Source organism: Ovis canadensis, chromosome 18, assembly GCF_042477335.2.
Source record: "Ovis canadensis isolate MfBH-ARS-UI-01 breed Bighorn chromosome 18, ARS-UI_OviCan_v2, whole genome shotgun sequence".
NCBI lineage: Eukaryota > Metazoa > Chordata > Mammalia > Artiodactyla > Bovidae > Ovis > Ovis canadensis.
The window spans coordinates 41,015,161-41,029,399 of NC_091262.1; the positions used below are offsets into that span (position 1 = coordinate 41,015,161).

General features: G+C 46.8%; 1 protein-coding gene across 1 annotated transcript in view; it reads right to left on the minus strand.

Annotated features, from left to right (window-relative positions):
- Nucleotides 1-111: 111 nt before the first annotated feature.
- Nucleotides 112-14,239, minus strand: part of MTMR10 (myotubularin related protein 10) — a 43,750-nt gene continuing 29,622 nt past the window's right edge. The window contains exons 7-16 of the mRNA XM_069559008.1: nucleotides 11,118-11,277; nucleotides 10,554-10,641; nucleotides 10,385-10,473; nucleotides 9,866-9,996; nucleotides 8,732-8,801; nucleotides 8,058-8,128; nucleotides 6,396-6,565; nucleotides 5,153-5,323; nucleotides 3,861-4,043; nucleotides 112-3,105 (exon numbers count right to left, since the gene is read on the minus strand). Coding sequence (XP_069415109.1) covers nucleotides 2,509-3,105; nucleotides 3,861-4,043; nucleotides 5,153-5,323; nucleotides 6,396-6,565; nucleotides 8,058-8,128; nucleotides 8,732-8,801; nucleotides 9,866-9,996; nucleotides 10,385-10,473; nucleotides 10,554-10,641; nucleotides 11,118-11,277 — 1,730 coding nt within the window. The 3' untranslated portion in view covers nucleotides 112-2,508. The remainder of the gene's footprint in view (nucleotides 3,106-3,860; nucleotides 4,044-5,152; nucleotides 5,324-6,395; nucleotides 6,566-8,057; nucleotides 8,129-8,731; nucleotides 8,802-9,865; nucleotides 9,997-10,384; nucleotides 10,474-10,553; nucleotides 10,642-11,117; nucleotides 11,278-14,239) is intronic.

A 14,239-nucleotide genomic window follows, 5' to 3' on the forward strand; every position in this document is an offset into this window, starting at 1 on the left:
TGTGATGACAGCCAGTTGAGAACTGAGGTTTAGAGCAGGCAGAGCAGCAGGGATGAGACACAAGCATAGCTAGAAGAAAACATCTCACCTCTCACATCAATAACAAAGGCAACCATTTCTAGGACATTTTATTAGCACTCAGCACTTCCTTCACATTCATCACTCTGGAAAACAGAATCTCTCACCTTCCTACCCATCCTACTTTAATGCAAGTCACAATCAATTTTAGGCACAAAGGTTTTCATTTTCTTTCAAAATCAAGTTTCAGCTACTCGAGGTTACTGCTATAGCAAGAAGAGTTTGTTGAAGTATGTGTTGAACAGTTTTCACCTTCTGTTAGCACAAATTAATATACTTTCTTAAATAAAGTTAGACACTTTTGGTTTTAAAGTTGGTTTCCATCACGAACAACAGTAAGACGCTTTACACCTTGAAGTCCGATCCGAGAGTCTGCCCACGTGGCCCTGTCAGCAGAAGCTGGGCATCCATGTCCGGTGCTGCCCTCGGACCCTGTCCCCACATCCTCGGCCAGCAACGGGGCCGGTGGCTCTGCAGGGTCCAGAACTTAATGCTGGGATAGTTGTTGTTCATATTATGCACGATAAACTGTGGCACAATAATCATGATAAAACAACTGTTCAGTAAAAATAAAACACTGTATTACATTTACATTTGATTATCATACAAAAATATGCACATTTTCTACTTTAAAACAGCATTTAACAGTACCTAATCATTTTAAAACTTGCAAGTTAAAAACATTTACTAAAACGGTTGAAATAAATGTGATAGGGAAGAAAGTTATAGAGAAATAAATGCTCAACCCGAAAAAACAGTAACAAATTAAGACAATTTGTAATAATTAAAAAGCAGCCTAATGGAAAATGGGGAAGAACTGTTACATTTTCAGTGGCAAGATGGGATTTGGGGTTTTCAGGGGGCTGGAACTGGTTCCAGTCAAGGACTATAAAAGTCCTTGTGGCAACAGTGCTACTTACATAAACTTATATAAACTAAAAAAGCCCTTATTTTCTAGGCAGGTTGGGAGAAAACACTGAGTTTACCACAAGATGGATTTCCTTAGACACTGCATAGGAGTTTCCATCCTTTTAAATCTAGAGACATTATCCAACAATTTTTAAAGGCAAGTAATTCAAACAGAAATACCTATTTGTTACATATGAAGGTAAAGCACGGTTTTGAAAAAAATTTGTTTTAGAAAAAGACATAATCTAACTGCACACTTTAAACATGTTTTGAAAAGCATAAGATGGCAGTTTAAGACGATATGACAGTCACATTTCAAACATCCATCCTTTCCCAAAAGTGAAGTGTGTGATGACTCTGACCGGCACAGCTTTGGTGCAGCTCCCATGACACACGCGCCATCAGGAGCTCAGACAAGAGCACACCTGTCTTCGTCTCCTCAGCGCTGCTGTCACAGGCAGGGCGGGGCAGGTGCTCGTGGTTAAAATGGCAATATCCTGAGAGAAGTCCACCTCTACTCACCTGTCCTCCCTCCCCAAGTGCCAGGCACTCTGTCCTTCCCTGCAGGTGACCTGACTCCTGAGCTCACCACCCCTTTTCATGGGCAGGTGCCCAGAGTGGCTGGGTCTCGGTAATACTGCCAATGCTGGCTCTGCTCCCCGCCCCTCCCCAGACCTGGGGTGTCCAGGTGACTCTCAGCTGGAGGCTTCGTGACTAGCCTCCTTCTGATGTGTGGTAGGACTCTGATATCCTAACTCAAATTGTTTTACTCTGAGTTATTCATATCTTAATAGTTAATAATCAAAGGCACTTCTAAGTTTAATTATATTATCTACAGCAAATGCTTTTGAAGTCAACAGTGCACACCATTTTAAAGTTAGCCCTAAGCAAACTCATGATTTTAAAACACAGTGATCTACGGTCCCAGACAGCAATCTATAATAAATTACAGTGTGGGAACACACAACTCTCAGGTGAGTTCAACTAGAGATAATGAAAGTGACCAGAAAAATGCACAAATACCCCTGAATACCCACTGGGGTCTGCTGGATGCTTCTTGAAAATACATCAGACACTAGTTCTTGACTCCCCTGATGGTTGGTGCTCAGGCTGCTAATCCAACCAAGGATCAGGGAAGCTTTAGTAGGTGGTCAGAAAGACAAACACCACACACAAAACCTGATTAGTCTGATCACAGTAATAAAATCATGGGAATGTCTGCCTGCAAATGACCTAAAAATGAGCCAGATCCAGCATGACAGAAAGAGAACATAAATAACAAAGGTTAGGCCTGTCTTTTAAAAAACCGTGAAGGAAACAATTCAACATGTTTTTAAGAATTAGTGCAAATTTCAGTTGTTACAGATAAATGATGAGTGTGTCCGACGTCTAGGGCAGCAGTTCTGCTCACCCCTCAGGACGTGCAGGAAGACCCCTTTGGTCTCCACATGTGAGGGTCTCAGTGGATAGCCATATCTTGGCCCCACGTGGGTCAGCAGTCCCGCTCGTCCCTTAGGATGGTCAGTCTTCATTGGCGAGGGTCTCAGTGGACAGCCATATCTTGGCCCCACTGAGAAACTTGCTCAGCGGTGTCCCCGAAATGCTCCGCCTGCACAGATTGCCCACTGGGGAGAAAGGGAAGGAGGATGAGAGGAAGTCCGGAGTGCCTGGGGCGTCGTGTGGGCCGCCGGCACGGAAGTACAGCCTGCTTGGGGCCAGCTCGGGGCCGGAGGCTGGCACGGGGCCACCCCGGGGCTGTCGCAGTGCCCTGCTCAAAACGTCCACCTCGTCAGCCAGCAGCGAGAGCTTGTGGAAGACCGTAATGAAGCCCCCATGCTGGATCTGGGCCTCGGGGACCCAGCGGAAGTAGCAGAGTTTCCACAGCTTGATGTGCGCCCCTGAGAGATGTGGCAGGATGGTCCCGTGCAGGTCAGCCGGCCTGGAGGCCCATTCTCGGAAGAACTGCTCCGCGTCCCAGTCCTGGCTGTCCCTCGGCTCCAGAGACGCTGGCTTCACCTGCAGGATTAGTGAGTTTCTCCTTGGCCGTAACTCCTCCTCACTGATGATGCCGTTCTTTAAGGAGGCTGGCATTCCTCTCAGTGTGGAGCTGTAGCTTTTCTGTACAGAGAGATTCTAGCATTATTCTCCTGGAGCTTCCCCTTTCAGAGAGATGGTAAAAGTGTGATGGTGAACATACACTCGGGTAGAATTTCAACCTTAAAGGACATTTTGTCCCTCCCTTGGTAATACTTGCTCCAATCCTCCTCCACTGCGAGTTGGACACTTGGGCCTTGACTTTGACAGGCTGTGGCCTGTATGAGGGTGGAGCTGATATATTCTATCCATCATAGGCAGACCTCTGGGAGACAGTGGATTCGTGATGAAGAAAGTCACATCAGGTTTTTGGTTTCCCGGCACAAATAAGTTATGTTTCCAGTATACAGTAATTTCTTAAGTGTGCAACAGAATTATGTCTAAAAAGACAATGTGCACACCTTAAATAGTTTACTGCTAAAAATGCTAACCCTTGTCTAAGGCCTAAGCAAGCTGTAATCTTTCTGCAATAGTGACATCAGAGATCACAGATCACCATCACAAATATAATGATAATGAAAAAAACTGTGTGTGACTAAGACTCCTCCCACTCATTGCCAAGGGTACAGGTTCAGTCCCTGGTTAGGGAACTAAGATCTCTTGAGCTGCACGGCACAGCCATAAAAGAAAGAAACAAAGCAAATGACCCCTCAAACTTGCATTAGCAATGCTGTCATGGGACGTGCCTGGACTTTCAATACTCTGTTCTGAAAAAGATGTTTTTGGTTATGTGTGTGCAAACACCAGGTTTCCACCATTAGTGTGTTTTTATAGTTTACCTTTGTCCTTTTAAAGGACTTCACAGAACCATTTTGTACACAAGGCGTGTTCTTTCCAATGTAGAAGGGGTTGTGGAAAAGAGTGCGATCCTTTGGTGTAAACTGGAGAGACCAGTCCCAAACGGAGGGGAATTTTAAACCCTTCTCATCACCCAGCTGGATATTTTTGCTTATAGCAAATTCCTGCAAAATAAAATATTTGAACATTTGTGAAAAATGCCAAACTCAAGATTTTCTCATGATAACTTCCTTTTTGATGAGTTGTTCATCATTATACAAGTGAAATGTTCTGAATGAGGGTGATTCCCACCCCTCTGGAGCAACATACTCTGCTCCCCAGAACAGACGTTGCTGGCACCCGGCACGAGGAGGGCATGGCCCTTGCGTGAGGAGGAGGGGGGCCCTGGGCAGTGAGCATGTTCTTGAGTGTGAACTCATGGCGGGAGCTCACCCTAGCACAGTGGCCTGAACAAACCCTCTCCTTACATGCTCACACCCACAGTCTTGAACAGCATGTGTCTTCAGGACGCTCAGCTACTGGTTTGAGGCAGCCGCTTCACAGATGAGGAACTCAGACTCAGCAGAATCCCAGCCCTGGCTAGGACCACAGCTCACCATGAAGGCAGCCCCTCCTGCAGTCTTCCTGAAGGCCCATGAGAGCGTCCTTCTGGGCACTGCAGCCTCTGTGGCTACACCCACTTCTCCAGATATGGATAAGACAGAACTCGTGGTTCCAGAAGGCTCCACCAGGGCAACCAGAAGCTGGTTTCAAGTCTGGCTTGAGACCCTCCCTAGTCATGGTTATTCCTCTGGGTTAAGAGTTGGGCCTGGACTCTGACAGGCCGACGTAAAAGTGACTTGCCCCATGGCATCAGGGTCTGAGGACACCTGGGAAGCAGTGCCCAGCAAGAGTTCCAGTCTTGCATCATGCCTGTGTTTCCTCTCAAATTCCTTCCCCATAGAATTCTCGAAGAAAAGTCATTTGCTTTATACCCCTTTTATTCTACTGTCCTAGGAAATAAATGTTTTCAAACAGGATCTTACCAATTACCCATTCAGACAGCTCAAAGGTGAACATATAAATACAAAAGTACAACATTTACGGTGGTTAAAATAAGCTGCATCTTTCAATAAATGTCAGAGAGAAAGACCTAGGATGCTCACTCATACAAATGCAACAGGTTCAAGTTCCTGGACTGTTATCCATCTGAAACTACAGCTTAAAAAGGTATTCATAACTGAGACAGTTTAACAGGAACACAGCTACTGCACGCTGCCATAGTGGTGCTCACCGTGCTTTGTTGCACACGCTGGTGCGGAGAGTTAAACAGGAAGGTGCCAAACAGGGCCACACGGGTGCTGTCGTGCAGCACCGCCAGGTAAGTCTCAGAGAACTCAAAGGCCGCTGGGCACTGCTCCAGCAGCTGCCACGTAGTGTCCAGGAAGAGCAGGAACACGGGAGCCTGGCAGACACATGAGGAAATGAGATTACTCAGTGCTGGTCCACAGGGCTCACGTCTACCCCCAAACTTCTCACTGACATGAAGGAAGAGATTAGTAGACAGTGAAGCCTGTGTGCGTGGCCCCGAAGCTGAGCTCAGTGTACATGAGTAGACTAGACGGCCATGGCACCCTCAGACCGAGGCTGCCCTGGGACGTGTCTCAGCACCTCTCTGCCCAAGTCCACCACGGTGAAGTGGCAAACTAGACAGACAGGCAGGGAATCGCCCTGTGAAGGGGGAACAGGGAAATAAGTGTTTAAGCCAAACCTGGAAACAGTTCTTCAGAACATTTAAAACAAAAAACCTCCAAACCAAAAAGAAGCTTCTGTAACAACTTTTGGCTGACCCTGCAGTCAGCATCCAGAGACGTTCCTGGGTTTCAGAGACTGGCTGGTGTGGCCTCGGGGTCCCAGGGCACACCCTCAATGCAGCAGCTGGCAGCAGCCCCTGCATCCACCCAGTGTGTCTTGATGAGTCAGAGTCAACACGGGAAGCATTCACTGCTGGGGCTTCCTCAGATGGCAGGGACTGTTACACGGGACAGCGAGTCAGCAGTGCTCTTAAGAGCCTCCCTGACATGGGACACTGCAGGGCTCTCACAGCCCCACAAGGACCCGAGGCCGTGCCAGCCTCGCAGCTCTTACGTGTGCCCCCCAGCCTCCCTCAACACACATACCCCATTTTAAGAAACTATGATACTCCAAAGCTGGTTTTCCAAAATACCTAACGTGCCTATTGTCTGCTTACAGAAGACCTGCCGTATTAATGGCATTTCTTCAAGCAGTTTTCAACTAAGAGAAACTCAACAGATTACTTTTTAGAGTGTCGCCTATCATACAGTTATGATAGTCTTCCTAAACACCTCAACTTGAACTCTATCCATGGGTCAGTCTTGGACTAAGATAGGATGTAGTGAAGGCAATGTTTCAAAAGCCTCCTTGTCCCCTTCTGCACAGAATATCTCTCCCCATGATGATGGGGTTTTACCCTGTGCATGCTGAAGGGCTGATGATAAGCATGAAGGTTTTGTTACCTCCTTCTCCGATCTCTTCAGGTGGTTGCATCTGTCCAGGAACGGATATCCAGCCATGACCCACTCTTTCTGTATCAGACTCTGAAACCCAGTGATGGTCCTGAAATAGGGGTCCAGCATCACTTGGACCAGAGAAGCTATGATGCAGCTCAGGTCTCTTCCCTCCTCCTCTGTCAGTGAAATGGAAAGACAATGCTCAGTACACAGCAGAATGCTCAGAGAAGGACGGAAGGGGAGATAGAGCATACACTTCAGTGTTCTGTGTGCGGCGGCCTTTGAGATCATCTGTGTTAGGACATTTCATTCAGGCTAGCAACTCTAAATATTGCCTACAGATCATTTACACTCATGTTTAATGGAGAGATGGACTTTTACATATGATTGTTTTCTAGGTATCAGAAGTGTAGCCCTCACTCTTTTTACATTTCAATGATCTGTGGTAAAAATCTCCCAGGAGTCCATTCTATTCCTGTTTTGGCAACAGTATTAAATATCCCACAATCTTTCCACTGATAGCTCGACAGGGTGACTCAGAGGTGAACGAGAGAAAGGGAACTATCCACCATCATCTGACAAGGTGGCAAATGCTTCCCTCCCATCTTTCATATCTGATGTCCTTTAATAATAAGACCAGGAATACTCTGATAGCAAAGCCAGCCACAAAAATCAGAAGAAAACTATCATATAGTATCCATTTTATGTAATGTCATCAACAAAGTATAAACAAACCAAATTATCTCAGGAATGCAAGAATTTATCCTAGAAATGCAAGGTTGGTTTAACACCTGACAAAGTAACACACCATAATAAAAAATAAAAGGACAAAAATTACATGATCATCTCATTAGATATATAGAAAGCATCTGTCTGATTAAAATTCAACATTTATTCTGGATAAAAACCCTCAGCAATCTAAGAAGAGAAGGGAATTTCAACCTGACAAGTGGAATCCACAAAAACCTACAACTAACATCACTCTTGCCAGTGAAATCCTGGACACTTTCCTCCTAAGATGGGCAACAGGACAAGGATGTCTGTTCTGTCACTTCTACTGAATAGTGTCCAGGAAGCTCTACACAAGAAGTCAGGCAAGAGAGAGAAATCCAAGGCATTTCAAACTGGAGAGGAACAAGCAATAACTATATTTGCAGACAATGAGTGTCCATATGTAAAATAAAACCCCTGCAGAATCCATAAACAACTACTAAAACTAATGAATGAGTTTAGTAAGGTTGCAGGAATTTTATACACAATGAGTACACAGTACATCTGAAAATGAAATTTAAAAAGCAACTATTCACAACAACATCAAAAATAAAGATTTAACAAAATAAGTGCAAGGGTTCTACACTAAAAACTATAAAGCTGACATGACATGAGAGAAAACCCAAATAAATGGAGAGACATTCATTTCATGGATCGGTGGATTCCACGTTAAGACAGTATTCTCCCCAGTCTCCAGTTCAACATAGTCCTTTCCAAAACCCAGTAGGCTTTTTGCTGATCCTAAAAGTTACACAGAAATGCAAAGGACCTAGAATAAACAAGACAATTTTGGTAACAAGGTTGGAGGACTTACATGTCTTAATTTCAAAGTGTACCCTAAAGCTACAGCACCCAAGATACTGTGGCCCAGGGACCACGGTGGTCAGGAGTGGTTACCTTGCAGCACTACAGACAGACGTTTGCTCTCTAGCACGTACACGAGTTCTGCTGCATGTTTAAGAAATGCCCTGGAAACAGAAAGGGAAACACAATGTTAAAAACTAAACTTCCATTACAGATATACTGTTTAAAGTACTTGAAGTCAAGCAAATCTACTCTCTCACCATACCCATTTGTAGTCTCTGTAACCTTTCGGAGTTTCTTCAGTATTTATATGAACACAGTTTGGTTTTTGTTTCAGGGAAATTCATTAACCTTTGCTGATTTACATGACCTTGAAATCACCCAACTACAGAGATGAAGAAGAGATGAGTGGCTCCTAGGGGGCAGGGGTGGAGCTGTAGGGGATGGGGGCGCAGCCCTCCAGGGGTGGCAGGAGGGAGATGTAGTGATGGGGCAGTCTGCATCCTGACTCTGTTGGTGGTCACGTGGGTCTACAAATGTGATGAAACCACACAGAAACACATGAGAACACCTGATTATAAATGCTGAACAGGGCCTAGCTTATACCACTGTCAGCTTCTCCGCTCCACAGCCATCATCCAGTTGTGTGAGCTGTTACCACTGGGAAGCAGGTGAGGAGTGCTTGGCTCTGTAATATTTTTGCACCTCCTGCAGATATATAATTTCAAAATAAAGAGTTAGGAGAAAAAGAAAACAGTTGTACAAACCTTACGTATTCCAACCACCGTGTATTCTCCAGTGAAGAAAGCCATTTCTCTTCAGTTTCTTCAAACGGTTCTGCAATTAATATAATAACATATGTAATTCTATACACCCGTATATATATTCAATATAACAATTCTGGGCTTCTTAACATGATCAAATTGAGAGTTAGATGAAACATCACAGTTTCTAATACTTAAAAGTTGGCTTCAAGAAGTGCAATACATTTGCATTTAATAATAAAAACATTTAAGAAGTCATACTACAGTTCTATAAGGAATGGAACCAAGCACTCCCCAGGCCTCCGTCTCCTCTCTGGCTCTTCCGAGGAAATCTCAGAGACTCCAACCACCTCTGCCTCCTAGAGCTGCTGACCTGGCCTTCCCGGACTCTGGCCTTCCCTCCCCAGCCTCCCCACCACCGGCCTAGCCCTCCCTGCCTCCCACCCCTCCCTGCCTCCCACCCCTCTCTTCTGCCAGTGCCTGGCTGACATGGCCTTGGTGGCAACCCCTGCAGGGAAGGGGGCAGCTTCCTGGCAGGGCCTGTCCTGGCTCATCTCAAGGTGCCCCTCGCCTCACAAACCCTATCCCTGCCACCCCGAGTACTGGACGGCTGAAAGATACAGTTGCCGTGTTCACAAACACACATCCCCGGCTCCACCCAGCTTGCCTTCCAGTCCTGCTGCCTCTCCACTGCCCAGTGACAAGGGGCTCTCTGCGCATCCTTCACACCAAGGGCCCTTTCCTGTGAGTCAGCCACCCAGGGGCACATCGAAGCACCCCGTGAGCGTGTGCTCCAGCAAACATACGCGAACTCTGAGGCCGCACACATTTTCATGTGACTCAAGACATAACTCAGCACATTACAGTCTTTGTCTGTGAGGTCGCACACTGTTCTACTAGCAGACACTTTTCCTCCAAAACTAAACGCAGCTTAAACTTCATTTTCTAAGAGCTTCTGACATTCTCATATAATAATAATTTGTACAGGTATATTAATGAGCCTCTACTTATTAACTATTTCTAAATTTTTAAGTAATGTCATTTTTCCTGACATGCCTCGTACAATGCCTCATAGAATCACCCAGTCATTGTTTACATAAGTATATATATATATATATATAATGAAAATAAAATTACCATTAACACAAAGTTGTTTAAGTTTTACAAAAGCCACCTGAATATCTTGGATGTTGGGTAAGGTCTTGTCCAAATCTGACTTGTAGACATCACTTCTCTGTGGATGACTTTTAGTTATTGCATTACAAATCCTAATAAAGACAAAACCTTTGAGTCACTATTCATTCTTTTATTCAACATATACGTTTTGAGCACCTATATGAGCTAACTATGCCACCGTCTTAGTTGGTGTGACTTGATAAACCTAAGACGCACTGAACTATAAGAAAAACCTGATTTATTCTGCAGTGTCTTGACCAGGAATCACTGCACTCTGAAAGTTCTTTAGAAGCAACACTACAGCAAGGTGTCAGCAACATAAGATCCTTGTATGCCAAAGAACTAAACTACGTTTAGTATAACCTGAGAGTTCACATCCTCTCCACAGTGGTAATGCTTGTATGAAGTACATGATGCCTTCTGACTCTCTAGCTAGAACAACAAAGATACCCCAGGCTCTGAGGGTGGTGGCCCACTCACCTCTGCTCGATCTTCCTCTGCTGCAGCACGTCTCTTATGAGGGCTGTGCGCACGAGGGCACTGCCGTTCGAGTGGCTCCAGCACCAGAACTAGGAGAGAAGCAAGGTCTTTACTTAACCGGCTGGAAAGTGGAACACAGTATTGGAGAGACCCAGCAGGCCTCACTTACTGGCATCCGTCTTCCAACAAAAGAATGGGAGAAGACCTTCAGGTCTTGATCTGCTAGCGAGCTCGGCACCACGAAGTACTCTGGAAGGCTGCAGATGAAAACACAAATCGTGACGTGAGAGCTTGGCTTCCAGTGGGACAAGCATGCTCTGCAGACCCCACTTTAACTAATGTGCACCCCACCTGGTGAGCACTGTGGGTACACTGAGGAGCCTAGATACAGTTGAAAACAGATGTGACATGGTCAGTTATCCCAAAAGCTGTATTATAGCAGAGGAAGAATCCAAAGGAAGCATTTGAAATACTGTCTAGAATGACTATTAATCAAACATGTATGCAATTTCTCAAAAAAAAAAAAACAAAATCCACCCTGGTCCTCTCAACAAGCTATGGGATAGGAAACACCAGTCACACCAACCCAACCTGACCCTCAAGTCTACCGAGAAGCATCGAATCCTTCTCTCTCCCTCTTGTCTGTTTCCCATCCAGTTACCAATGACGGCAGAGTCTGACGACTACCCCTAGAAGCACCCCGGCAGTGAGCACCCTGCCAGAGCGAACTCACCACGTGGAGATCATGTAGCCCTCGTTGATGGAGCAGACCCTCCAGCCCAAGGCACCCGTCCTCTTCACCTCCCTGTCCCAGTCTGAGTACGTCTCGAACAGTGGCGTCTTCTGGCTGCTGCTGCCCCCAGCTCCCAAGGGTGCTCCATTAGCTTTGCTGGCTACAAGAAAAAGCAACAGTGTTAAGCCAGCTCTGAATCCCCTCTCCTGCCTCCTGTCGCCAACACACTGCGATGTAGCATCCCTGTTTGTCTCCGGTCTCTCCAAGACCACCTCACCTGTCCTGGCCTGTCCCTACCTGTCCTGGCCAAGAGGCAGCCCCCTCCTCTCTCAGGACATGCCCCGCGTCCACTCCTGCAGCACCTCCATGCCCTGTCCAACCACTAGCTCTGCCTGCAGCACCTTCTGGCACTAGAGAAGGCTCTCACATGGCCACCTGGACCACTCTCACTCTACATCACACACTGCCTGTTACATTCACTGACTACCTTCTCAGGGCATGAACGATGCTGCTCCCACATTTCCTCTCCAGTCATCTCCTCCTGAACTTTCAACTGTTTGTGGTCACTCTTAACCCCTTGCCCCAAGCTGAAGCATGAACCCAGGTCACTGCTGGTTTTGCCTAGAGAGAGAATGCATCCACCAGCGCCTGCACTCCTGAGCCGTCTGGACCTTTCATCTCTCCGCTACTGACTTCTCAGCCCTTTCCTACTGTGACACTCTTGGTCTCTACTCAGCTTTCCTCTGATGATAAGCTCACGTGGACTCCTCACACTCCACTAGAGGGCTGGTGCAATGGAGGGTTACAGAGGCCAGGACCTGACCTTCCCAAGCAAGGAAGCTTTCCACTTGAGAAGTGCTGCAACCTGCTGGGGGCATGTGCACAGCCTCAGGAGGGCCTCAAAGGGACCAGAGGGAAAGAAGGGTCCACTCTGGGTGACAGAGGGTACCCCTCTCAGCCTGGGCTCTCCCTACTTGAGCTGCACTCAACCCAGCCAATTGCTGCCACAAGACACCCTACCTGAGAAACAGGCTTTCAGGATGCTGCCCTTGCCCCAACGTCTCCAACTGCATTCTCTTGAAGTACCCTCGCAAGCCTGCCCTGACCCTTGTTGCCCAGTGCTCTCCAACTTCCATCCTCCTGTAGTTGTGAAGACCCTTCTCCATCCGGTGAACATGACGCGCCCGTTCCCATGGACTACTTACTAAACCTGCTGTAAAACAGGTATTTACTGAGACGTGACCACAGGCTAAGGCCTGAAAATGGACAAACGAGTAAGATTTCACCCCTACTTCAAGGTGCTTGTCAGTGCACTGGGTGGACGTGAGTGATGAGGAGCAGGAAGCCCTGCGCTGTTGCTGGGGCCACAGGCTGGGTGGGGGAGGAAGGCTTCTGACCCGAGATGCTCTGAGCAGAGTCCTAAGGAACCAGCCAAAGCAAGCGCTGCCCAGTGGCTGATGAGAAGGAGAAGGGCGTGCTGGGCAGAGCTGGACTTAAGAAATGTGGCCGATTTGTACACCATTGAGTAGTGAACTACCTTAAGTGCAGTAAGGGTGCCAGAGGTGGCGGCAGGGAGGTTGGGGAATGCCCAGACGCACAGGTGTGCTGTACCAAAGAGCAAGCACCAGCCACACGTGTTCTTTATATTTCAAATGAAATTTAAGTTTAACTGAGATTTTAAATTCAGTTCCTCAGCTGCATCAGGCACATTCCAGTGCTCAACAGCTACATACGGCCAGCGACTTCTCTACTAGACAATGCAGGGCACACGACACGCCACCACTGGACAGCACTCATGACTCTAGATCGGGAAGGGTCTCAGGTGCCAGGCTAGGAATTTAGGATTTTCTCCTTTAAGTGGCATCAAAATTATGATGATCATGATTCTAACAGAGCCTGTTAAAAGTTAAAATGCTCCTTCTAAGCCCACATTCTGGCATGGTGCTCCGTCTCAGCACCTGCTCTTAGAGTGACAGCCACAGGAACATTCTGGGAAACCTGGGTCCCGTGATTGCTCTAGAACTCAGAACCCACATGGAACTCCCAGGCAATTCCCGCTTTACCCAGTGTTCCAAAACACCGAAACCCACAGCAAGCTAGCCAGTATTAGAAAACCTAAGAATTTCATCTTATGACCAAATTAAAGGGGGAAAAACCCTTTCAAGAACAGAAAAACATTTGACAGAGTTCAACAGAGCTCGTGATGTAAAAAATAGCAAATTTTAGCAAATTAGGAATAAAAGGGGATTTCCTTAACTCGATAAAGGCTATTTGTCAGAAACAAACACCAAACATCATCCACATTCAAACCAAGAAAAGAAACGCTGCCTTTACCACCACCGCACAGAGGTGCCCGCCACGCACTGAGACCACCACCAGAGAGAAGCTGAAAGAACACCACGGACTTTCGCCAGAAGCTTGTAAACACTCTGGCAGCTCTGCCCTAGTGGGTAGCCAGGACTGCATGCTTCTCAGTGTCCTGAGGTCGAAGACTAGGAGGCTGGGCTGAGAACACACTCACTGTTTATGAGACTGCTCTTCTGGCAAAAATATATAAAATCTCAAAATCAGAGGATGAAGAGATGGCTTTTTCTGAACATGAAGCGAAGGCACCTAACAGGGTCTTGCACTGTGTGCTATTCCACAGGTTCTGCCTGTTCGGAACCCATCCATGTCTCAGCCGCCAGGATCAGGGATCTTGAACACTCAACATCTTCTCCAGCGAGAGCTTATTATGGTATGTGCAGCAGGTACTCAGTCTGTCACTAGCGAGTCTGGCAATTTTTATGCTTTCCAGGAAGTCCTAAGGCCCGAAGCCCATGCCTGTATACGGGTACCCAGGGAAGGCTGGCTGGGCTGGTCCTCTAGAAGAGCCGGCCACCCTGACATTGCTGACTTAGGTCTCAGGATAGCCGTCCTCAGCCAGCTGACAGGGACAGGACAGGGAGCAATCTTGACCTTCACACCTTCACTGTGACACAGTTCACAGGTCTTATCCCAGACTCCAGCCCTACAGAGTTTTCATGTAACCAGCCCCTCCATAGTCAGAATGGCCTCAAGCAACAGTAAAGACCACAAAGCAGTCAACACAGGAAAACAAAGCCCATCACTTCAATGACACT